The sequence below is a fragment of the Mustela erminea genome, chromosome 6 (assembly GCF_009829155.1).
Source record: "Mustela erminea isolate mMusErm1 chromosome 6, mMusErm1.Pri, whole genome shotgun sequence".
NCBI lineage: Eukaryota > Metazoa > Chordata > Mammalia > Carnivora > Mustelidae > Mustela > Mustela erminea.
Window position 1 is genome coordinate 83,177,513 of NC_045619.1, and position 25,817 is coordinate 83,203,329.

Below are 25,817 nucleotides of genomic sequence, written 5' to 3' on the forward strand. Positions count from 1 at the left end.
CTTACTGATGCTGATAACAGCTAGAGGATAGTGACTTAATTAACAACCTGGTAGCCTCTAAAATTCACTTGGTTTTAACAATGTTTACAGCACACCCACATTTTGCTAGGGTGCTATTTTAGACATTTGCTAAAGTTGGTCCCTATGGTTAAAATTCAACTAAGTTGTATAAACATCAGCTGAGCATTCTAACTATGTGCAAAGGACTGTGCCAGGTACTATGCAAAACCATGAAGAGAATACCAGCCCTGCTTTCAAAACATACAGACACCACACTCATACACAACACATATACACAAGATACATGCTAATTACTACTTTAGACATTCCTAGTTTTTTAAATTTTTACACTTTGTTTTAGCTTATTATCTGCCTCTAGATGGTATATAATGTGGATATCATGAGGGAAAAAAACTGCAGCATGAAAATTTAAGGATGTTGTAACTCTTCAAGTAACCTACTTAAAGAATCTAGTTAGAGTCTCCTTTCACTGTAAATACTAAAAATACACATCCTGTAAATAAGTATTTTTGTTAGTGAACTGGCACAATATTAAAACTATAAAGAAACAATCTATTTATCTACTTAACACCCTCTATACAACCATAACTTTATTTGTATGCTAATGAAGCAACCTTAGCACGAGGCTATACAAAAACTTATGAAAATGTAATGCTAAAATTATGGGGCACTGAAGAATGCATCTAGATTTAGAATTTCAAATGACATAAAATACCAATCTTTACAAGTGTACGTCATTGTATTTTTATTTTTGGAAAATGTCTTATAAATAGCTCACCTGAATACATTCTCATTCCTTAAGTCACAATTCACTATATAGTTAATTAACTTACGTCTAAAGATAATCTGTTCTTGTATGATTTCATTTTCTTAAAAAGCAAAATACTTTATTTTCAATAAAAAAATTTACATATGAAAGTCAAAGACAGTAATTTCAGTAAAAATGAAAATCAACCACCATATCTTTTCTTGAGTTCTTCAACGGACTTATCCTTCAATCCTGATTTGTCTATGTGATTGAACAATACGTGTGCAACTGAAAAAAGAAAAAAAATTCATTTTAATCTCCATTTTTTAAAAACTAAGTGAGACAAAATTACAGAGAGTAATCTGATTATCAAATAAAACTTCTCTTATTTTAAAGCAATAACCATTATATTTGTAAATTCTAATCCAGATATTTAAAAAGCTAATCTGAGAAAGTTATACAGGAATCTAATAATGTTTCTTACCAGAATATTTTGTAAAAAATATTAAACTTAACTCATTCTGTCCTACTTTAAACATTTTGCCCCCTGTAACGAGCCCAATTTATTTACTTAATATTTCAATTAACTTTTTCAAACTGAAACTATTTTAAAACAAATTTTGTATCCACTACTGTAAATTGAAACTTAGCAGTAACATCTAAAAAATGTTGGCCATACCTTTTTATAATATGCAATAAAATATGTAACTATTAAAAATTAAAACAAAACTTGCCTATAAATCATATAAAATCATCTTTCATACCACTGAATGGTCCACACTCAACACTTTGGAAAACTCTGTATAATGCAACATTAACACTGGCTACTGGTTCTTACTGATAAAAAAAAAAAGGTAACACCAGCTAATACTGATCAAATGCTTATTAGGTACACTCTAGGAACCATTCCAGGAGCTCCCCATGTTTAGCTTAGCTGACAATGGTGACTCAACCAAGACAGTACTATTGGTAGGCCAGTGTAAAGAACCAACTCACATTCTTTGAGTACACTACTACTTATCACATTACAGTATCAAGAAATTCACTTCCTGGGCGCCTGGGTGGCTCAGTGGGTTAAGCCGCTGCCTTCGGCTCAGGTCATGATCTCAGGGTCCTGGGATCGAGTCCCGCATCGGGCTCTCTGCTCAGCAGGGAGCCTGCTTCCTCCTCTCTCTCTCTCTGCCTGCCTCTCTGCCTACTTGTGATGTCTCTCTGTCAAATAAATAAATAAAATCTTTAAAAAAAAAAAAAAAAAAAAAAAAAAAAGAAATTCACTTCCTCAATGCATTTATACAGACAGGCTGCTACGCTCTAAGCACTGTTCTATGCCCCAAGGCATAGAGAACAAGGTATACACAGTTCCTGCTGTCGTGGAGCTTTCACTCTATTAGGAAAGAGACATCATAAACAAATACATGAAATATTTTCAGCTAGTTACATATTATGAAGAAAAATAAAGGAGGGTAAGAAGCCAGAGGATGATAAAGGGAGGCAGGCAGTTACTTTGAGTAGGTCTGCTGAGCAAAGGGGTCTCTGAAGTAGTAACTCTGGTGGAAAATGAATGAAGTGAAGAAGCTGGGCTTCTTCTGGGCTGCGGAAATGGCCAACTGCGAAGAGTCCAAGGCCAAAATACGTTTACCAGCTTGGTATATCAAAAAATATAAAGTTAGTATGGTGGAGCAGAGTAATCAAAAAAAGTAGTGGAAGAGGTTATAACAGTCAGTAGTAAGAGAAGTTAGTATTTTTCAGGGAACTTTAGGGGCTGTTTTTGAGTAAAGATAAAACAAATGGGGGCGCCTGGGTGGCTCAGCGGGTTAAAGCCTCTGCCTTCGGCTCAGGTCATCCCAGGGTCCTGGGATTGAGCCCTGCATCGGGCTCTCTGCTCGGCAAGGAGCCTGCTTCCTCCTCCCTCTCTCTCTGCCTGCCTCTCTGCCTACTTGTGATCTCTATCGGCCAAATAAAATAAATAAAATCTTAAAAAAAAAAAAAAAATCTTTTAGCTTAAACCCTATTTAAAAATCATACGTAAAATGATATGTCCACTTCTTTAAGTACAATACAAAGAGTATTTTTCTTAGTGATTCAGACTCATTCAGTGTTGCTGCTAGAAACATAAAGAAACAAGAAAAGGAGCCCAAGGTATATTTAATCCAGAAGATATATGAAAAAAAAACGGTGGAAAGAACTAAGATGCCCTTCAACGGACGAATGGATAAGAAGATGTGGTCCATATACACTATGGAGTATCCCTCCATCAGAAAGGACGAATACCCAACTTTTGTAGCAACATGGACAGGACTGGAAGAGATTATGCTGAGTGAATAAGTCAAGCAGAGAGAGTCAATTATCATATGGTTTCACTTATTTGTGGAGCATAACAAATAGCATGGAAGACATGGGGAGTTAGAGAGGAGAAGGGAGTTGGGGGAAATTGGAAGGGGAGGTGAACCATGAGAGACTATGAACTCTGAAAAACAATCTGAGGGTTTTGAAGGGGTGGGGAGTGGGAGGTCGGGGTACCAGGTGGTGGGTATTATAGAGGGCACGGATTGCACGGAGCACTGGGTATGGTGCAAAAATAATGAATACTGTTATGCTGAAAATAAATAAAAAATAAATTTTTAAAAAATGGTACATAGAGTTTCTGTTATTTTTAAAACTAAAAACCTGATACTGCTGCATTCTAATAATTTTTCTTTTTCTGAAAACTTGAGGAAAGCCCAAAACTCTTACCTAACTGAAGTTCCTGCACAGTCTGATTTTACTTAAGGTTTCCCTAAACTGACACTTCATGGGAAGAACAGAGATGTAAAAATAAATAAGGACTAGAATTCTGCAGGTTCATCACCTGCCAATTGTCCCCCGACTCTACAGTCTGCATTGTACTTCTTTTAATTTTCTGAAGACAATTTGCTCTTTCCTGCCTCAGAACTTCCACATACATCATTCTCTGGGTCTAACACGCTTCCCCAGTCCTTTCATCTAATTGACTCCCGCACGTCTTTGAGGATTCAGGTTCCAACAAACAAACACAAAGAAACTGGCTCTCACAGAAGGGACTGGACCTCCCTTGCACCCATGCCCGGTGACATGCATCTGTGGTAGGAACCCTTAACGAGTCCCACCAAAGCAAGCTCTCAACCATTACGCTTTACTGAGTTTTCAAGTAGAAGAGTCCAGACATAAAGTCTGACTGCCTAACTTTAAATCCTGGGTCTGAAAAAAAAATAAAATAAAAATCAATGAATAAAAATCAATCAATCCTAGGTCCGGCTTCCTACCTAGATGACCTTGGTCAGATGCCTTACCTCTCTATGCCTCAGTTTCTATTTCTGTAAAAAGGAATTAATAATCACACTTAAAGTTCACAATGCTGTTTGTTGGGGGTTAAAAGATTTTATTCTACTTAACTGTAATTCAATTTAACTTGTGATTAATTTAAATTTAACTATATGTATCTTAGAGTAAGTATTTAACAAATGTCCATTATATTTGTTGAATAAATGAAGGAACATGTCAGAATAAAGATCTGGAAAAGCTTTCCTCATAGACTTACTTTTTTTCTCAGGTTCTGACATAAACATCACTGCCATATCAAACCTTTTTAGTTCAGAAAGTTTTTGTAAGATTTCAAAGATGAGTGATGGCTCTTCTTTCCTGAAACAATCCAAATATAAGACAAATGATTAATTAAAAGTAGCTCATGTAATTCTGCTTTTCTAACACAGTATTTCTAATTATACATAAATAAGGTCTCCATTTATCTTTTTTCCCTGGATGTGGTCTACATTTTAAGTGCCCAAATGAAGAGATTTATCAAGTAACTGAAGAAATTATAATTTTCTTAAATGTGAGGCTTAGCACAGACTTTTTAAAAATTTATTTTTTTATTTAAATTCAGTTAATTAACATAGTATATTAACAGTTTCAGGGGTAGAGTTCAGTGATTCACCAGTTGCATGTAACACCTAGTGCTCATAACATCTCATAGCACAGACTTTATTAATTTGCTATCACATTTATCACTTCCACACCTCCCCTTCTTTAAAAAAAAGTTTTAAAGTCCTTTTTCCTCCTACCTAAACATTTCCCATATTATTGCTTGCACTTGTCATCCCTTCACAACTTCTGCAATGGTGAAATTTACCAGAGAGCTAATTTTGCTATACAGGAGGCAGTAAGTAATATGACATCAAGTAGAATGACTTTCCCAAACCACTACAAATAGCCTAACATTACAATATGCAGGTATAACGAAAAAAAATTCCACTTACTCAATATAAAAGTCATGCAGAATTTTAATGATCTGGTTGAATACATCAGGATCCAGATTTTTCTGAAACAACTTAGGATACATGGATGGTTCAATTTGCTTGGAAAAGATATAAAGAGAAAATTATATCACAGTAATATTTATATATCACAAATTATGTATATAACAACTGCTTAGGTGAATATAGGGAAGAATACTGTTTACGCACTAGTGCTGACTGAGTAATGATGGGGTCACAGCGCAATGTAACTATGAGTGAAGAACAAAAGTCGGAGGAAATGTTAGATAAATCACTCTGTTCGAGGCAAAGAAAACTCCAAGAACAGAGAGATGTTCCCAAAGACAGGAAACTTGGAAGACAGCTCTCAAGGAGCAATAAAAATGACTAGTTTAAAAAACAGAATTACATGAGATAATGCATTTAGAAGCAACTGTATACCAGAAAACTGTAAGGGATTATTACTATAACCACACTTGTAAAGACAATGCTAAAATCCATTATTTGGTGAACTTCCTAAGATCTGATCCTTTTTCTTGGAGCAAATAAGAGCTCACTTAAGAAAATGATTGTCTAAATATTGCAAGCAGTGCTTGGGGCACATGGAAGGCACTCAATGTGTTTTAACTTCTTTCCCCATCTTAAAGAATGAAGAATTAAATTTAAGTTAGGATTTCTGAAATAAGATCAAGCTATTTTAAACCACAGAACTTAACACAGAACCTATTTTCAAAGGTTTCCCAGTCGCAAACATTTAAAACAGTCTGGCTGAGGTAATACGCGCACGCAAGGAAGGATTCTACAAACATATTCTACAAAAAGCAGATACAGTACTATTGTACAGTACTAGCGACAAAATAAGTCCTATGACCTTCTACTTAAACTACAACTACTAGCTTCCTCTCTTACCTTCAAATACCGATACAACATATCCGGAGAATTTTTTAGTTGTCTGAAATCAGATTCGAGCTGGAATGAGTTTGCAGGAACCGGAGGAAGAACGGTTGTGACAAACTGTGCAGGTGTCTTATCTATCTCTACAGAAATCTTTTCACTGAAAGACTGACATACATCCTGTTTCAAGTTGACTGAAGGCCTGAAATATTTCAGAGGCATCAAACAATTAGAAAAGAACCACAAATAGTTACAGCTTATACAAGGAAATGTCAATGGAGATTTTCAATTCCTGACTTTATTAATATAGTATTGTAACTATTTATATTCCACACGTAGTGAACTCTTCCAGCTAATAAAAATACACCTATATTTTTGGCAAGGCAGATAATGCTTTTGCCAATTTTTTAAAATATTTATTTATTTATGTTCAGTTAGCCACTGTGTAGTACATAATTAGTCCCTGATACAGTGTTCAATGATTCATTAGTTAAGTATAATACTCAGTGCCCATCACAGCACATGCCCTCCTCAATACCCAACCCCCTGTTATCCCCCCACCCCCTTTCCTTTGCCAATTTTCACATGCTGGCTATGTAATGACTATTCTCTTCTGTTGCGCTAATCTAGCCTGGCCACTTTTTGAAGCACACCGTTTCTATATTCTGCATCACTACATCACATATACTCGCAACTCTGCCTTTCAGAAATCCAAATTATGACAGTTTCAGGAAAGATAGTCCCAGACACCAAGAAATGCTTCCTCCTTTTAAAAAAATCTGTCTGGGGCTGCCTGGGTTGCTCAGTGGGTTAAAGCCTCTGCCTTTGGCTTGGGTCATGATCCCAGGATCCTGGGGTCGAGCCCCGCATCCGGCTCTCTGCTCAGCAGGGAGCCTGCCTCTCCCTCTCTCTCTGCCTACTTGTGATCTCTGTCAAATAAATAAATAAAATCTTAAAAAAAAAAAAAAATCTGTCTGTTCAATGTTTTCCCCAAATCACTAAATAATCACTGTCACTTTAAATAAAACCACTAAAATTCAACATTTAAAAAAAAAAACTTGGGGCGCCTGGGTGGCTCAGTGGGTTAAGCTGCTGCCTTCGGCTCAGGTCATGATTTCAGGGTCCTGGGATCGAGTCCTGCATCGGGCTCTCTGCTCAGCAGGGAGCCTGCTTCCTCCTCTCTCTCTCTGCCTGCCTCTCTGCCTACTTGTAATCTCTCTCTGTCAAATAAATAAATAAAATCTAAAAAAAAAAAACCTTCTTTTTTTTAAAAAGATTTTATTCATTTATTTGACACACAGAGATCACAAGCAGGCAGAGAGGCAGGCAGAGAGAGAGAGGAAGGGAAGCAGACTCCCTGTTGAGCAGAGAGCCTGATGCGGGGCTCGATCCCAGGACCCTGGAATCATGACCTGAGCCGAAGGCAGAGGCTTAACCCACTGTGCCACTCAGGCGCCCCCCTAAAAAAAAAACTTTTAATAGGATTGCTGAGTGGCAATACAAGAATGTATGAATAAAGTTTCAATATCCCCTGGGGTGACTGGGTGGGTCAGTCCTTAAATGTCTGCCTTCAGCTCAGGTCATGGTCCCAGGGTCCTGGGATCGAGCCCCATAACAGGCTCCCCGCTTAGCGAGAAGCCTGCTTCTCCCTCTCTCACTTCCCCTGCTTATATTCCCTCTCTTACTGTATCTCTTTCTGTCAAATAAATTAAAAATCTTTAAAAAAAAAAACGTTTCAACATCCCCAAATAAACCTAATTAATCTAGATCTTTTATATTCTCACCATTAAGCAAACGCATGACTATTTTTTAAAATTCCACTCATAATTTAAAGAGCCCACAAATAATCTTAGATATTAATGGCTAGAATAATGATGACTAATTTCTACATTTTTTATGAAGCTTCCTTTTAAAAATTTTTTTGACAGACAGAGATCACAAGTAGGCAGAAAGGCAGGGAGAGAGGGAGGGGGAAGCAGGCTCCCTGCTGAGCAGAGAGCCCGGGGCTCGATTCCAGGACCCTGGGATCATGACCTGAGCTGAAGGCAGAGGCTTTAACCCACTGAGCCACCCAGGCGCCCCTGAAGCTTCCTTTTAAAAGCTTTTTTGCTGAATTACAAAGTGAAATACTAATACTAAAGTCCTAGAATAAAAATGCAGAGAATCAATTTGTTAAGATACTTTCTTACCTCTGAATTTCCCACTATGGCAGGAATTGTGATCACACCTTAAGCAAAACCTCTCTTACGATTTAAGTACAAATAAAAATCTAGAATGTAAAGTTAGGCAGTTCAAAGCACTATGGTGATAAGCACATACCAGAAGTCTCATCAGTAATACCAATTTTCTAGTGCATTATTACCACTCTAGATGAGTATAAATTAAGAGTATTTCTTCTGGGAAGCCTGGGTGGTGCCGTCAGTTAAGCGTCCAACTCTCATTTCGGCTCAGGTCATGATCTCAGGGTCATGAGACCAAGCTCCACGTGAGGCTTATCCTCTGTGCAGAGTCTACATAAGACTCCCTCTCTCTCCCCTCGCTCTCACTTCCTCTCTCTCTCTCAAAATAATTTTTTTTTTTTAAGAGTATTTCTTCTACTCACGGCAGGACTGAAGTATCACTGATTTCTTCTATTTTCAATACTTTTGCTTTCGGAGTATCACTGGTGGGCAAAAGGTCATCTTGGCTTGAATTCTTTTTACTCGCAGCGCCTGCACTTGCTATTCTGTCTGCCAGGTGACTAGGGTTGTTCTGTGGAGCGGCAGTAGTGCTACCCGGCACGTCAATGGTCTGGATCAAATTACCGGTCTCTTCAATAGTAACTTTCTTGAGTGGTTTCTACAACAATTAAAATCAATTCCTTAAATCAACATTAAAGGTTTCCTACTTTAGGATCACCAATTAAAAGGCTGCAGTGTTCTTATAACTAGTATCGGCTCCCTATTTAGAGAACGTACTTAGATTTTAAGTTCACAGACTAACAGTGTTAAGTCAGTTCACGCTGATGGCAAGATAGACAGGGGTCATACTCTGAGAATACAAAGAATAAAAAAAGATGCACAGCACCTAGAGTATGTAAGTCTGAATGGGAGAAAGAAGAGCTGTACTTCTACATAATTCCAAGGCAATGGTACGCATGCTGTGAAAGGGGAAAGCACCACATGCTAAGAGAACACAGGGAAGGAAGACAAACAGTGGCATCAGGGGAGTCATCACAGAAAAGTACACATGAATGGCAATGTGGAAGGGCACAGCATGGTCAGTGGAAAGATGAGAAGTCCATAAGGGCTAGAGCAAGAGGAGGAGTTGGGGGAAACAAAGCCTGAAAGGCTGTTTAAAGACAGCTTATAAAGGAATTGTGTGCCATGTCCAGGAGTTTGGACTTGACCCGAGAGGCAACAAAGCCAAGAAAAAGTATGGCCAAATCTACAGTGAACTAATTAGTGAAGGCAAGCAGAACAAGGTCAGACAACAACCAGCACTCTGTATAAAACAGACTAACATTAAAATCTAAGTAGATTTAAAAAATAAATAAGTAAAAAATAAAAAACACCTAAGTAGATTTTCTAAACATGCAGCCGCTGGATAAAACCAGACCAAGATTAAAGATCTGCCAAATATGTTCACAAAGTTGGTAAGACTTGACCATAATTAGTTTCTAATGTAACAAAATAAGTAGGATTCACAGTTTATTTCAATCATTACAAATGTTAAACATGTTCAATTTCTTCTTAAGTTTACATATAATACTCTGTTATTTTTAATTTTAAAAACCCTCAATTTATTCTAAGTGTTCATTTCAACTGTATGGGTGAATTTTAAATCAAAAAGTTTTAAATATAAAAACTTTAGACATACATATTAAACTTAGTATTAAACCCAGACATTCTATTAACATAGCCAAGATAAGACCTAACAGTTAAAACTGAGTGTTACTGGATGAACAAACATAAATTTTAAAAGCGATTAGCAAAACTGTTAACAGAATCCCAGCAGCCATTCTATTTAAAGTACGATCATGTTAAGCTGAAGTCTTTGCCTTGCTGAGAACTCTGAACAGCAATAGTTTTCTCTGAAGATACTAACCAAGAATGGGCACGTGTCAGTGCTGCACAAGGGACTATGATTTCTGACAGGTAATAAATCACTGGACTAAACCAATACAGTCCCATTTAAAACAAAATCCTTTCAAAACTAACAACAGATGTGTAAACATGATCCTAATTTAAAAATTCCTTAATCAGTAGTCTCTGTGAAGTGTAGACCTATGAGTGGGTACTAGGAGCTACTACTGCTGAGGGCTACGGATGGTTGGGAGCGACAGGGGGATGACAATATGCTGGTTAACAGGAGTGAAACACAAAAGATATCACTACAGAAAGATTTAAGAAAATACGAAAGGTTCAACTAACACTTTCTCAAAACGAAGATTTAGATGCATTTTATTTAGCTCTATGCTATGGCCATTTCAAGAAAAGGAAGAGAAAAAAAAAAAATAAAGAGAAAGGGAAAAAGAGAAGGGGAAGGGCCAAGTAGAAAGATGAAATTTTGCTATAGAAAAATGAAAATAAAACAAAATAAAGTATTTCAGCACAGATTATGAGATCAGGAGACCCTTCATTTACTACCACCTACCCTGGGTCCCGGGAGAACTACATCACTGCTCCCCTAGATGCTCTCTGGAGATGATTCGCCAAAAGTACCGTGAAACGCAGACTTCCCTGGCCTAGGCTCTCATTTGACTCAAGTAATGCTAGGACTCTTCCTCCACTTCCTGGACCTTCCTCTCTTCCCTTTTTCCCAGTGGTATGGTTCTCCCATAAATATGTGACTGAGAAGGAAATTAATATTCTTTTCACCTAAAACTGCCTTAGCATTAATGGATATTATTTCCTTCGATCGAAACTAACTTGTGAGTTAGCCTCAAGGGGAAAAAGTAAGGATCACACAGGGATTAGGTAACTTGCCCAAGGGGGCTCAAATCAACTCTTGAAAACAGTACACCAAATGGCATCTTCTATCTTTTAGATAATGCCCACATTTTTATTATGAAGACCAACTACAAAAATAAACGCAATTTTTCCCCTTCCTGCTAAGATACTGGTTTATTTTGTTTGGGAACATTTACAGAATAGTCCACCCCAGATCTTTCATTTCACAGAGGTGTTTTAAGATCTTGCCACAAAAGACTTAAATGCATGTTGCATTTTCAAACTATTAACATAAACTGGTTTTTAAAGTGAGGGAGAAGAGAACCCCACAAATGTATAAAAGTCCTTATATACTGGCCATGGGACATTTGATCTACCACACGCCTATGTTTTTATAATTATGGACAACAAAGTCTGACAAATGGTTTTTTAAACCTTATCAATTTTTTGTGAAAATGTCTTATAAAGATGTAAAAGTTTAAAACACTTTTTAAAAACTTTTCATTAAACATTTAATCACCTTAATTGAAAAGAATAACAGCACATTAACATAATGTATGAAAATGAATACAATGTATAGAAGCAACTAGATTTATGCCTGTCCCGAAACAAGTATTGTCTTAGAAAATCAAGAACAAAGTCACAATAAGAACACTGGGAGTGGGGTGGTGGTGCACCTGGCTGGCTCTCAGGAGAGCACACGACTCCAGGTAACAGGGTCACAAGGTGGAGTGCCTACACTGGGCGTGGAGCCTACTTAATTAAAAAAAAAGAAAAAGAAAAAGAAAGAAAAGGGGAAAAAAAAAAAAAGAACACTTGAAAAGCATTTAACTGAAATTCACTGTTACTAACCTGAAATATGACCTCGACAAAACAAACTTTCTTTGCTTCATTTTCTTCCTTTGTAAAAGGAAAATAAAAATACCTGCTCTGACTTCCTTATAAAATTAAGGCTCTCAAAGCATTCACCATGCAGAAGAGTTACTTCCAGGAGGCAGCAAAAGGATCATGGCCAGTGAGGGGGGGCACACAGGGGAATTCTGGAGGCTGACACCTTTCAATTTCTGACTTAGTTGGTGATTTCATGGGTGTTCACTTTATAATTATTTTTGAAATCTTAGTCTTGAGGACTCTTCTGCATATATTAGGTAAATGTTAGAAATTGCCATAGTCATATCATATATATATATATATATATATATATATAACTTACAGATAATAACCAAAGATTCAGCACAAAATAAATTGCTAAATTCATGCCAGCTACTCTTTCTGTTATAATACTACAGAGAAAAAAACTGGCTTTGTTGGACTTAATGAAAAATAGTACGGTATACCAAAAACAATGTGCAATATATATTTTTAAAGACAATTTGCTTATACTAGAGCTCTGCCTTAGGTGAATTTTTTTTTTTTTTTTTTAAAGATGTAGCCAGGGTACTGAAGGTCTTGCAATGTAAGGGTAAACCTGGCTGAGGACACTGTACCCATCTTCAGGTTTCTCAGGATACCCCTATGATGGCTATGTCACTTCCGCCCACTGAGCTGGAGAGCAGGGGTCTCTAGCAGAGAAAAAATGAGGCTGTTTAAACAAAGGCAGACATACACCACTTCTGAGGATGTGCACTGTACCAAGACCCCATGCTGGGTTCTCTGAGCCATGAAGCATACCTCTTTCTTTCCAGCTGATCTGAGCCCCAAGCTGTCCACAGCTATTTCATGAGTTATGAAAATACCTGAACCAGGCAGGGCCCTGTCGTGTACAGGGTACAGGGCTCCCCATTATCCTTGGGGATCACCTAAGCATGTGGGAAATCCTCTCCCAATCAGGGACCAGAGAGTAGGGAAGAGTTCAAGGTGGTGGAGAAATGAGTGGAGGGTTTGTTTTAATTCTGCACAGTCTATGCATATCAAAATAAACCTCCCTTCCTCCCAGAGCTTTCATGAGATCCAGAAGCTGGTGCCGCTCCCCCTGAGGAACAGCAGCTCTGATCTACCAAGGACACAAAGAAGGGCAAAGTAAATGCTATGGCCATTTTCAGCAGTACCTCTTTTGGGAAGCCTTTTTATACAGCACTCTCCCTGGCCTTACCTCTGTTTTGTGTGTGGTGCGAGATGTCTGCTGTTACTTATTTTCAAAGTGCAAACTCTCAACCCAAGAGCCTATAGGCTTCTCTATTTTCACTGTGTCATCTTGGCTGTGCCTCCAGAAGCCAAAGTACTTAAAGACTGAGGACCCTTAGGGCTGTGACTGTATATTTCTGGGAATAACATGGAGAGGATGACATCACACCCCACGCTGAAGCCTCCTGGCCTGGCTGACTCCTTCCAGAACACCTCTAGGTGGAATCATTGTTGTTTCCTCCTTTCCTGTTTCCATTTAGGCAACTAACCTATTCATAATGTCTACAATAATCCTCTCAACTGGAAAATGTGAAATGCCGTCCCTCCAACTTTGCATTGTGTGCTTTGTGCAATTCTGAATGGTCTTAGGAGAAGGTCAACTTCCTAACTCATCATTGCTCCATCTCTGTTGGTAAATATGCTATATGCAGAATCCCTCCAGTTGTACCCTGGGTAAAAATATTCTGAATTATTGGAAGTGACAGATTTGTAGTAGAAAATGTACACTAGCAGTGAAATCATGAAGAGAGAAAAATCAGTTCTACTGCAGAGCCAGTTCCACACAAAGTCCTTCCGCTGTGTTATTACGAGCGGGTTCTGCTGTCTCCTGAGTCACTGTTAGAACTGATCATGCCTCTCATGATACATCATGAGAATTCTATAGCACACATCCAAACACATTCGAGTTCATTATTATTTACAATTTCTGCCTTTTTCCATACAACATAATTACTATGTGTCTCATAGTGTACTTAAATCAGAACTACCTATGAATTGATAAGATAAACAGATCTGAGCTTAGTTAATGTTTATAAGTAATAGGTTCCTCCCAGAAAACACCCTCTAAGTTCCTCTCCAAGACTCCAGAGGTCCCCACCTCCAAGAGGTCCCTGAGGCCACTGACAGAACATCCAGAGAGAAGACCCCTTTTGTCAGGGAGGGAAGCAAAGGAAGAAGGTTGTGCACTGGCAAGCAGAATTTTTCCACAGGAGTGGCTATGATTCCGTGTGTGGAATGGGCTTTTTAATCTCACTCATTCTCTCTGTTCTCAATGCACAAAAAACCATCTCCTGTAGCCACAGAGGAGGGACGCAGGGTTACCCTGGACACAGATGCCTGCCCGATTAGAGTACATGACTTTGTTAGTTTGAAATTACTTCTGGTAATCCTCTAGGATGGAACCCCAGCTGTTCCACACTGGCAGACATGGGCAGTGACATGTGGTGACAGTAATTTAACCTCCTGGCCTCTTTTCCCCCAAGCTACAGGCAGCACCCAGTGGGGGGACAGAGTTTTCTGGCACTGATGCTACTCTCTGGGAACCTGGGAGTAGGAGAGATGGCAGGTGCAGAAGCCTATTTTTCTGGGGTTCAGCTGTTGTTGATATTGGCTCTTTTGTCTGTCATATCAACACAGCTTTCACTTCTGCTCTGCAAGTCAGTATGGTGACCAGAGGACCCCCCTTTACAAGGACCATCCTGCACGTGCTACTCCATGGGCCCCCCCCTTTATTACCATCCATGGGCTCTGAACCACCTCCACCCCCTGCACCTCAGTGGCCCTGGGAACCACCCACACCACCCCACTCGTACCACCTGATAAATGATCTGAGCAGTGTGAGTGGACTTATAAAGCACGTTCATCTTACTTTTGTTGTTGAACTTAAGTGCTGACTTTAGATCTAACCCTCCAGAAGATGCAAGGCTATTATTATAATAATATCACAGGGGTGCCTGGGTAGCTCAGTGGGCTAAAGCCTCTGCCTTCAACTCAGGTCATGATCTCGGAGTCCTGGGATGGAGCCCCGCATCGGGCTCTCTGCTCAGTGGGGAGCCTGCTTTCCCCCTCTCTCTCTGCCTGCCTCTCTGCCTACTTGTGATCTCTGTCAAATAAATAAATATCTTTAAAAATTTTTAAAAAAGAAAATATGTAGAAATATTTAAATTTGTAGTGTTAAGTCAACGAAAAAGTTATCCCACAATTCTAAACAGCTGAATTTTCCCCATTTTTATTGATATCAATAATCCTAAGAGTGCTTTTTAAAGATTCTAAAGAGTTTATTTATTCAACACTTTGTCTCCAACTCTTATTATTATAACACTGATATTTAAAAAGGAAGGAAAAAATGAAAGAAAAGTGTTTCACTTACAGTTGACCCAAGATGAGATGGATTATCAATAGGTTTTATCACATTTTGCCTTTGTGTAGAATCGAGAAAAACATCATCCCAATGTCCTTTCTCAATTAAGTCCTTGAAAATAAATTTGTAAGCATGACTACCAAAATATATATTCTCAAGTTAGTTATATAATAGTAATGTGTTCCTGTTTGAGAAAACTAGACCATATTTTGGTGAAAAGAATACATTACCTTTTTAATTTTGGAAAGTTCAGTAACTGCTTGCTTATTCCCAGGTTCCAAAAGCAAAACAGTTTCAAAATCTAAAGTGAATTTTCAAGAAACAGAATAAATTAGTGAAAATATGTACAGAGTTCAAGACATGATACATTTAGTTAGTAACCCAGGCTTCTCTCTAGAAGTTTTACTTAGCGTGCAAGGAAACAGGTTGAGCAATAATAAGAGCTAAACATTGACCAGGTGCTCTTCTAGTTACTTTGTGTGAATTCTTGTGTGACCCCCATAACAACCCCACTTTTCAGATGATACAACTGAGGTCTAGAGATCATCTAACTTATCAAAGCTCACATTATTAAAAAATGACAGGGTTACTCACTAAATATTAAGACAGAATCTAAGAGAATTCCATATAATGGAATATTATTTGGCCTTAAACCTTGGAAGACATTAGCTAAGTTAAAGAAGCCAGACACAAAGGGACAAATACTGCATGATTCTACTTATATGGGGTACCTAGAACAATCAAATTCATAGAGACAGAAAGTAAAATGATAGTTACCAGGGGCTAATGGAGGAAGGAATGGGGAGTTTTTGTTAATGGGTAGATTCTCAGGACTGGATGATGAAAGAGCGCTGAAGATGTCTGAGGTGATGGTGATGGCTGCTCAACAGTGTGAATGTACTTAATGCCACTGAATTGTACACTTAAAAATAATTAAGATGGTAAATTTTATGTTATGTATATTTTACTACCATTTTTTAAATGCATGACCTACAGCTGAAGCCAGGTTTAGAGAGAAACTCTCAGATTTAAATGCACATATCAGAAAAGAAGGCAGGTTGAAAATCAATAAGCTAAGTATTGATGTCAAGATATTAGAAAAACAGCAAATGAAACCTAAACAAAATAGGGGCACCTGGGTGGCTCAGTCTGTTAAGTGTCTGCCTTCAGCTCAGGTCATGATCCTGGGATCCCTGGATCCCAGGATCCTGGGATCAAGCCTGCATCAGGCTCCCTGAGCAGCAGGGGGCCTGCTTCTCCCTCTCCTTCTGTCCTTTCCCCACTCAAGCAAGCCCGCCCTCTCTCAAGTAAATAAAATCTTTAAAATAAAATAACATAAGCCTAAACAAAACTGAAGGAAAGAATGAGCAGAAATATGTGAAACAGAAAACATATGCTATAAAACCAAGTAAGTTCTTCAAGAAGGCTAACAGACTGAATACTTAAAAGATCCTTGAAAAACAAAATAACTAGTACCAAGAATAAAAAGGAGCATCACTGCAGATCTCACATTATCCTCTAACCTTTAACAGCTGATTCTCTTTCTTTTTGCCTTTTCCTTCTCACCTATAATTCAAATTATTAATTAACTGTGATTGGCAATTAGCCAGATCAGACTGGACACTATTAAAGATAATCTGGCCCACTATGAAAGCTGCATCCCTTCAAATCTGCAAACTATTCACGATCTGAACTGTGAAAGAAAATTTACTTCTGTAAGTTCTGTACCCTTGAACAATGGAAAAGCTACACAAATCTCTGCTTCTATAACATGGGAGTCTCAAAAGAATGAGTGAGTGATAGTTGTTAGAAAGATAGTCGTACCTTGTTTGGCCTCATTTAACTTTCCCAAAAATGTTCTTGCTGTTCCTCTTCTGGCAAAAGCTTTAGAGTATGAGCCATCTAATAAAATAGCTTGTGTGCAGTCTTTTTCGGCTTCTTCATATCTATTTAATATGACAAAATTACCAACTGGAAAATGCAGCTTATAGGTAAAACTTAACATAAACTGACTTTCTAATGTAAATAAAACTTCCAAATCTGTCTTTGAGAGGAAAGACTATTTTTTTTTTTTTTAAATTGTTCACTCTCACCGAATCTTGGAAACATCTAGGAAGGAGGGAAAAGGTACAAGGTTAAAGGAAAGTCAGGATAGAAAGTGCCAGAAGAATGTAAAAAAATGCTGGTAAAATACAAGCCAAGCAGACAAAAGAATATCACTGGCTGGAATCCACCCTGCACCTCGCCAACACTCAATACACATGGGTACTACACTGACAATTAAAACTGGCATTCATTTTCTAATAAAACTTAGTATTTACGCACCTAAGGATCACCTAAGTTATACACCACCTAAGAAAAACCAATCTACGCAAAACTCAGGACCTGTTACATGTGTGATGGCATATCATCTAACACCTTTCCTAAATTCTACTCAACCATGCAACTGGCCATCAATTCAGTCAGACTGGATAGTGCTCTAAAAAACAAAAAGTTAAGGAGAGCTAAAAACAAAACAAAACAAAAAAGAACAGAAAAACTGAAGACTTTGTATATATCAAAATGACATTAATGAATTACTGTGAATTTATTTGGCATGATAATGGCATTGCAATTATGTACAAAAGATCCTTTAGGGATAAGACGTCATAATGTCTCTAATCTGTTTTATAATAATTCAAAGGGAAAAAAAGCTAACTAAATATAATGACGAACATATGGCTTGTTAACCCTAGATGATTTGGTACATGGGGTTTATTATATTACTTACATGAAAGCTATAAAAGTTTCATAATAAAAAATTCCAAAAAAAGAAAATCTTCTGCAATAACATTCTCCCCAAAGCCTAAAATGAATGCCATCCTACCCTTGAAACAAGACCTCATAAGAACAAAATCAAAATTCTGAATGAACTTAAAACATCTTCTAGTTCTTTACTTCACTTTTCAATGGAAGAAAGACTATGTCTGTGTCTATGCAAGTGCATGTGCCCACGGCCCACTAATATATTCTGTACTTTGCTGATTGTATCATTCTCTCATTCAGACACATGCATGCCCCCCTGTTCCCCCCACCCCAGTTTTTAGGGTAAGGTACTTTAAAGAGCAAAGTCAAAGGCCTGCCTGACTCTCCAGCTATGTTAACAGCCATAATATGGACCACTTGCCCTTTCTGGAAGTTACATTAACTTTTTCACTCTCATGCCTTTAAACCTGTACTGGGGGGCACCTGGGTGGCTCAGTGGGTTAAAGCCTCTGCCTTCGGCTCAGGTCGTGATCCCAGGGTTCTGGGATCGAGCCCCGCATCAGGCTATCTGCTCAGCAGTGAGCCTGCTTCCCCCCTCTCTCTTTCTGTCTGCCTCTCTGCCTACTTGTGATCTCTGTCTGTCAAATAAATAAATAAAATCTTTAATTTAAAAAAAAAAAAAAAAAAACCTGTACTGGGACACTCAACCTGTTTTTCACCTTACTTACTCTAACCAAAATAATGTATCTCTAATTGTGTCTATTGGTTTAAATGACAATAAATATTGACGAAAAATATTTTTCCCCTCTTTATTTTCACTAACTTTTATATGGGATTTGGCTTTTCTTTCAATTATGACTATAAACAAGAAACCACAATAGCAAAAGCAGTAGCTGTAACTTTGCCCCAATAAATATCATAGATACTTTCATATCACATTACAACTATTACAGATATCTCAAAGTATTACTTATGTTCACCACTATTTCAGAATTGTAATAGTAATTAAACCTATTTGTATGTGACCACAGCATCCTGGTTTATAAATGCTCCTAGGATCTAAGTGGCCAACTAACAGGCAACTAAGAACTCTGCCCTTAGTAGTCATCAGATACCAAAGAGCAAAGTCTCATGTTACCACACTGGTAACATAATCATTTGTGTTACTTTTTTATTTCCTATTCATTTATTAGTTCATCAGTATGTGGAAGATGTCACAGATCAGCCCAAATTTGAATTTTCATATAATGTCTTCAAAACAAATTTTTGCTTTATATCTGCCTGTATTTTTAATGTAGTTTCTTATTTCGTTGTGTCAATAAAAAAGTATATATACCAACTATGTCAAAAATCGCAGTATTTTAAAAACTATATTTCAATATAATTGGATGCCTTTGTAGCCTCAAAGGTATAATTATGCATTCAAAAATATTCTAAGAAAGGTTCCCCATGCAGCCAAATGGGTCCACGGTACCAAGAAACCCTTCAGAACCCCTATTTTAAGTACTCACAGGTTTTTTCTTAAATTCTGTCACTAAAGTATAAAAGGTGATTACAACAGATATAAAGAATTATGAGAAACAGTTTCTACCAGCAGATATTATCCTCCTGATTGTTCAACTTGGAATACCTGAGTGCATCCAGAAATAACTGTTAGTATCACAAGACCAAGTTTTTGCCATATATATAATCAATCAGATGATCTCAATGGCAACAATTCTCTTATGTATAAAACACTGCCAGATAAGAACTTGCCCAAAAGGTTCTGAGGTTAAAAATAATTTTTAAATCACTAATTCAGAATAACGTGCATAAACCAAACAAATGTTAAATTGTGTAATGCCACACTATTACAAGCGGGAAAATAAAAAGAGCAAACATTTACTGAATATGTACTGATACACACTCAATCTCTCTCATTTAAATTTAATGCTCAAGAATAAATAAATTTTATTTTATTACTATTTATCTAATGTGCCAATTTATGATAAACTTTTCATCCTGAAAAGTATTAAGTATAACCAATCCTTACTTCTGAATCTTCAGAAAGGCCATTGCTCTGTTAGCTGGAAGAAGGGCATTAGTGCCATCTGCTGCTATCCCCCGAGTATAGCATTCAATTGCTCTTTCATATTTCCCTTCTTTGAAAAATCCATTCCCCTATCATTTTGGAGAGAAGTATAAAGAAGAATTAAAAAAAAAAAAAAAAAAAAGCAAAATATGCAGAAAGAATAAAAAATTAGTTGAATTCAAATCATAAGTAAACACTATGAGAATACTCATCAATACTCTATCAGTTATTAAAGTGTATGTTAATGTTAAATATCCAATCCATGATACATGTTCTAGAATCAGTTAGTTTAGGTTATGTTTTGTAGTGGCATTATTCTCTTTTCAGTACTAAAAAGAAAAAAGTGTACTACTATACTACTTTACACCATTAACCATTATTCTACTAGTTAAATATTACACAAAACTTAAATCTGAAAAACACTTTAATAAATATAGGCCCAAATATTATACTCCTCAGTATTAGAAGCTGTACAATAGAATTTCATTAACTCAAATAATTTTTGTGAAAGAACAGAGTACGAGAACTGTATACCTCATTCTTTGGTAACACTACTAACATGTCTAAACATAGGATAAATTAAACCATACTGGAATGTATATACTAGACATCACTATAAGCACACTTACTTATAATCAGTCAGGTTTCTCACAGTATCATTCCATATGTATTTATCATTCCATAAGTATTTTTCCAAGAAAAGCTACAAATATGTTAAACTAATCTCAGCTCAAGATTCTAAAGGAATTTTGATCAGAAACAGTCCAGTATGAATTAATGAAAAAAAACTCTATCTAAGAATGAATTGTAACTTATTTCTATGTTAAATTTATAACCACCTATACATTAAGTATGTTAAAATCCTCAAAAGTAGTTTGCTCCCTAAACTATGTTATATTTTTAATTATGTACTAACTCATCAATTACTCAAATTCTGAATTAGTAAGCTCCAGGGGTTTTTTAGTATAATTTTCAGCTCTTACTGAAGAATTTTAACATTAGAGAAGACAGAAACAAATACACAAGAAATGAAGAGTAAACTCAGCAAAACATATGTATGTTAAAATCCCTCTGGATTACCAGATCTTTCTCTGAAATGGCCTGCTGCTTATTCTGTTGCTCTTCAATTTTCTTCTTCTCTCCTTCAGATGATTTAATCATTGTATCAGCTCCCTTTGGATGTGAATTTTCTTTGGATGTTAAAGCCTAGGAGACACAGTAGTCAGCTAAAATAAAACAAGTAACGCAAGATACATATCTATTTGACTTTATTTTTTTTTTTTTAAAGATTTTATTTATTTATTTGACAGAGAGAGAAATCACAAGTAGGCGGACAGTCAGGCAGAGAGAGAGAGAGAAGCAGGCTCCCGCTGAGCAAAGAGCCCGATGCGGGGCTCGATCCCAGGACACTGAGATCATGACCTGAGCCAAAGGCAGCGGCTTAATCCACTGAGCCACCCAGGCGCCCCTCTATTTGACTTTAAAATAGTAAATCACTCATATGTATTGGAATTTTTGACACATTTCAAATTAATATTGAAATAATAGTTTTTACTCTAATCCAAAGTCTAATTCAAATTAAAAAACAAAATAGTGAATTTAATATACATCTTATTCCAATGAAAATAAGCCATATCCACTAATAGTAGTTGTTCATTTATTTATTCAAGAAATATTTACTGAATTTTTACACAGGCCAGGCACCATTCTAGGAACTATTTTCAAAAATAAAATAGATAATTAAGACCACACATCCAAATTTCTCAAATTTTATATTCAGTCATTAACCTCAGACAAAATACAAAAATATATAAGATAATTCACAATTATAAGCAAGTTGATAAATTTATCAGCAGATTATGAGCAGTAAGTAATAGCAATATTTAAAAGCAGATCTTTGGGGCGCCTGGGTGGCTTAGTCGTTAAGCAACTGCCTTTGGCTCAGGTCATTTTCCGGGGTCCTGGGATCAAGCCCTATATCAGGCTCCCTGCTTGGCAGTAAGCCTGCTTCTCCTTCTCCCACTCCCCCTACTTGTGTTCCCTCTCTTGCTGTGTCTCACTCTGTCAAATAAATAAAATCTTTAAAAATAAATTAAAAATAAAAAATAAATAAAAGCAGATTTTCCCCAAACATTGTCACTTTTTCCTCCAAGTTTTAATAGATGGCACAATAACTATAACTGACTGAACAGCAAAATGAAAGGAATACATAACTATACAGTATCATTTGACAGCAAAATTTTTCGCTAAGTAATAACTATTATCTCACTGTTAAAAAACTAGTACTGTTTTTGCTAAAATATAAACTACAAGGATGGAGCTTATATCAAAGAAATATGCAGAAGTTTAATACAGAAGTCAAAGCTCAAGCCAATAAAGAAAAATTAGTGGGATAAGGAGAAGTAATTCTATCATCTGTGAAAGAAAAAAGCAGCGGTGGTTCACAGACATCAGGTAACTTTTTTTTTTAAGATTTTATTTTAAGTAATCGCCACACCCAATATGGGGCTCAAACTCACAACCCCGAGATCAAGAGTCACGTGCTCTACTGACTAAGCCAGCCAGGTGCCCCTCAGACAGCTTTTTAAGATGATGACTCCTACGGATCTTTAAATACCATTCATTCTACTTCCTCTAGCTTATAAATCTGTTTAGTAAAACTATACAGTACAAAGAACTAAAATCAGAAAGTCTATATTAAGTAATCTACAGTACAAAGACTATGCCAAAACCTTTATACTTCATCAAATAAAGGTAAGTAATGCACTTAATTTAAGTAACTAGGATTTACCTGATTAATTTTCCTGAGTTCATTTGTTGCTTCAAAGTTATTTGGTTCCAGTTCTAATACTTTCTCATAATCTAGGTAAATTAGAAGATTAATATTTGAAAGATATGATATTTTAAAAATTCTACAAAACAATAATCATTTGCTACATGTGACAAACAGGCAAGTGTTCTGCAGCAAAATTAAGAGGAGTAAGAAATATTAACAACAGCAGGCTAACTAGACTCTCTCCATTCTCCCTCCCCCAAGACAAAACCTTGACAGAATCCTGTAACAAATCACCTTCTTCCACCAGCCCCAGAAAGGATACTTCCTATCATTAAGTTGTATATCATAAAACCAAGGAGCAGCAGAATTATCAGATTATCAACTTTATTCAGATTTTGTTATTTATAGTACATAAACCTATTTTATGGACTAATACAAGCCCTAGAATTTACAAATAAAGAAAAATGTGTTAAGAATTTTATATGCAGTGCCTCTGCCTCAAATCATCCAACAAGATGTTTTAATCCTTACTTTACAGATAAACTGATAATCATAGGAGATCCATCCATAACCTTCCCTTTGGTCAGTCACACACCTAATCTCATCGGTGTTTCATTCCACATTAGTGGAATGAGAATATGAACCAAAGTCTAATTGGAGGCAAATAATGCATTCTTTCCCAAGTATCAGGATTCTTTTAAAAAGCAAAAATGAGCTTTATTCAAATACAGAATGCTCTCCAAAAGTAAGAACTGTGACTGTCTAGTATTCTTTGTACAGCATCTGTTCAATTAAATCATTAAAGAATTTTTTAGATATTAAGGAACTGAAATACATTAATACCTTTTTTGGCATCCTCTAATTTTTGCAAAGCAACTCGAGCAGCACCTCGCCTTGCATAAGCCTTTGTATAACTTCTATTCAAGGCAATTGCTAAATTACAATCAGACTCAGCAACAGCAAATCTGCAATTTAAAAAAATTAAGGTTAATAAAATTCATTTGTTAACCCAAACTTCAAAATTTGTTTCTGAAATCCCCAAGAAGGGGATTTAGTTCACAATTAAAGGTGTGTTTCCCACCTTCTTTTATTTACTTAAGGCTACTGAAAAGCATTAATTCGTGATGGTGAGATGTAATGTTCCCTTTAAAGCAAGGAACAAGAATGCCCACTATCACCACTTTTTGTCATTATTGTACTAGAGGTCCTGACTAACACAGTTTCATAAGGAAGAAAAATAGATAAAAAGACTGGAAAATAAACGAATAAAACTGACATTCTCACATGATACGATGGTCTACCTAAATCACTCAAAACAAACTAGAGACACTGTTAGAAATAATCAAAGTTTGCAAAGTGCCCGCTTTACTATAGATAATCAACAAAAAACAGAAATAAATCTAACAAAAGATATTTAAAGACCCCTATGCAGAAAATTTGAAGACTGTCTTGAAAAACATTAAAGAAGACTTAAGTGAAGATATAGCACACTCATGATCTATAATAAGTCACAAACACATGGCAATATAATTCTCTCCACACTGAGCTCTAAATCCAAAGCAATTATAATCAAAACCCCAACATAATTTTTCAAGGAATTTGACAAGATGATTCTAATACTCAAACTGATAAGCAAAAGTCCAAGAATACCCGACATTCCTCAAAAATAAGGTAAGAAAACACGCCCAATGCCATCTACCAAGACTTATAATACTACAGCAATTAAAGATGTAAGGAACGGGGAGAAGGACAAGCAGCAGATCAACTGGAAAATACAGTGACGTAAAAGAGATCAGTACAAACTTGACACAGAATAATGGTGGCATTGCAGATCCATGGGAAAAGCATGGATAGTCAATAAATAAGACTAAATGATTGAAATATTCATATGAAAAGATATGAAATTGGAATTCTACCTTCAGCATATATTAAGACTTAAACGTGAAAAGCAGAACATAAAACCTTTTGAAAGAAAATACAGAAGACTGTATGAGCTCAGGGAAGGAAACTACTTTTTTTTTTTAACAAATAATATTTTTAGAAGTGCTAACCTTTAAAAAAAAGTCAAATTGAAATATACTAAAATTAAGAATTTCTGTTCACTGAGACTTCATAGAGAAAGAAAAAAAGCAAATTGGGAGAAAATTTAAAAAGCAAATTAGGAGAAAATAATTATAAAAAAACACTGAAGGATTAGTATCCAAAATAAAGAATTTTTAAAAATCAATAGAAAAACAGCCTAACAGAAAAGTGGCCAAAAGACAAAACAGGCATTTCACAGGGGGAAAAAAATACAAGTGGTAAATAAATATGTAAGACAATGTTCCGCGTTACTAGCAACTGTGGAAATGCAAATTAAGACCACAGTGAATTATCATTTTACATCCACTAGATTGAAAACAATTAAGAGGCCCGATTCTACCAGTGCTGGTAAAGATAATGGACCAAGCATTTTTACATGCTCCTAACGGGAATACAAATTCATACAACCATCTTTGTACTACTTATACAATTGGTCATCACCATGTAAAGTTGAACATACATACATCCTGTGACCCAGCCCCAAGAAACACTGATGCATGTGGGTTTATGTAAAATTATTTTCCATAACTTACACATACTAAATTATAATTATATTATAAAATGTAAATATTATAATTTGACAGGCTATAAAAAGTTTCAGAGACCTAAGTATGCCATTTAAGCTATTAAAAAACTCAGATACCCATATAATTTGTATTTCCAAATAATTATTTAAAAGTTAAAATTTTTAATATTCAAGAAATATCTTGATGGTATTTGTCTTCTTTTAAATTCTTACAGTAAGTCCATTCTCTGCTTATGATAAAACTCTAATACATTCATGTTCTTCAACATAAATATGTATTTTTAAAGGGTCAGTATGACTTAAAGATAAAGATTAGAACATATTTTAAGTTTTCCATAATGAAAGGTCTCTAGGTTAAAGAGTGGATAAATGATTTTTCAAAATAAGGATATTAATTTCTATACAATTATTTACCCAGCTAACTTTCTTTTGTGAATTGGGTAAAGATGTCATTACTCAAATTTTTACTGGAGGAACACCTTGGTAAC

The 25,817-nt window shown here is 36.2% G+C and overlaps 1 protein-coding gene across 1 annotated transcript in view; it reads right to left on the minus strand.

The window, feature by feature from the left end:
- Window positions 1–677: 677 nt before the first annotated feature.
- The window catches only part of RPAP3 (RNA polymerase II associated protein 3), a 41,380-nt gene continuing 16,240 nt past the window's right edge, over window positions 678–25,817 (minus strand). The window contains exons 6-17 of the mRNA XM_032347997.1: window positions 23,565–23,686; window positions 22,737–22,807; window positions 21,026–21,151; window positions 19,907–20,034; window positions 16,954–17,075; window positions 15,360–15,430; window positions 15,139–15,240; window positions 8,537–8,772; window positions 5,950–6,136; window positions 5,044–5,141; window positions 4,326–4,426; window positions 678–1,057 (exon numbers count right to left, since the gene is read on the minus strand). Coding sequence (XP_032203888.1) covers window positions 972–1,057; window positions 4,326–4,426; window positions 5,044–5,141; window positions 5,950–6,136; window positions 8,537–8,772; window positions 15,139–15,240; window positions 15,360–15,430; window positions 16,954–17,075; window positions 19,907–20,034; window positions 21,026–21,151; window positions 22,737–22,807; window positions 23,565–23,686 — 1,450 coding nt within the window. The 3' untranslated portion in view covers window positions 678–971. The remainder of the gene's footprint in view (window positions 1,058–4,325; window positions 4,427–5,043; window positions 5,142–5,949; window positions 6,137–8,536; window positions 8,773–15,138; window positions 15,241–15,359; window positions 15,431–16,953; window positions 17,076–19,906; window positions 20,035–21,025; window positions 21,152–22,736; window positions 22,808–23,564; window positions 23,687–25,817) is intronic.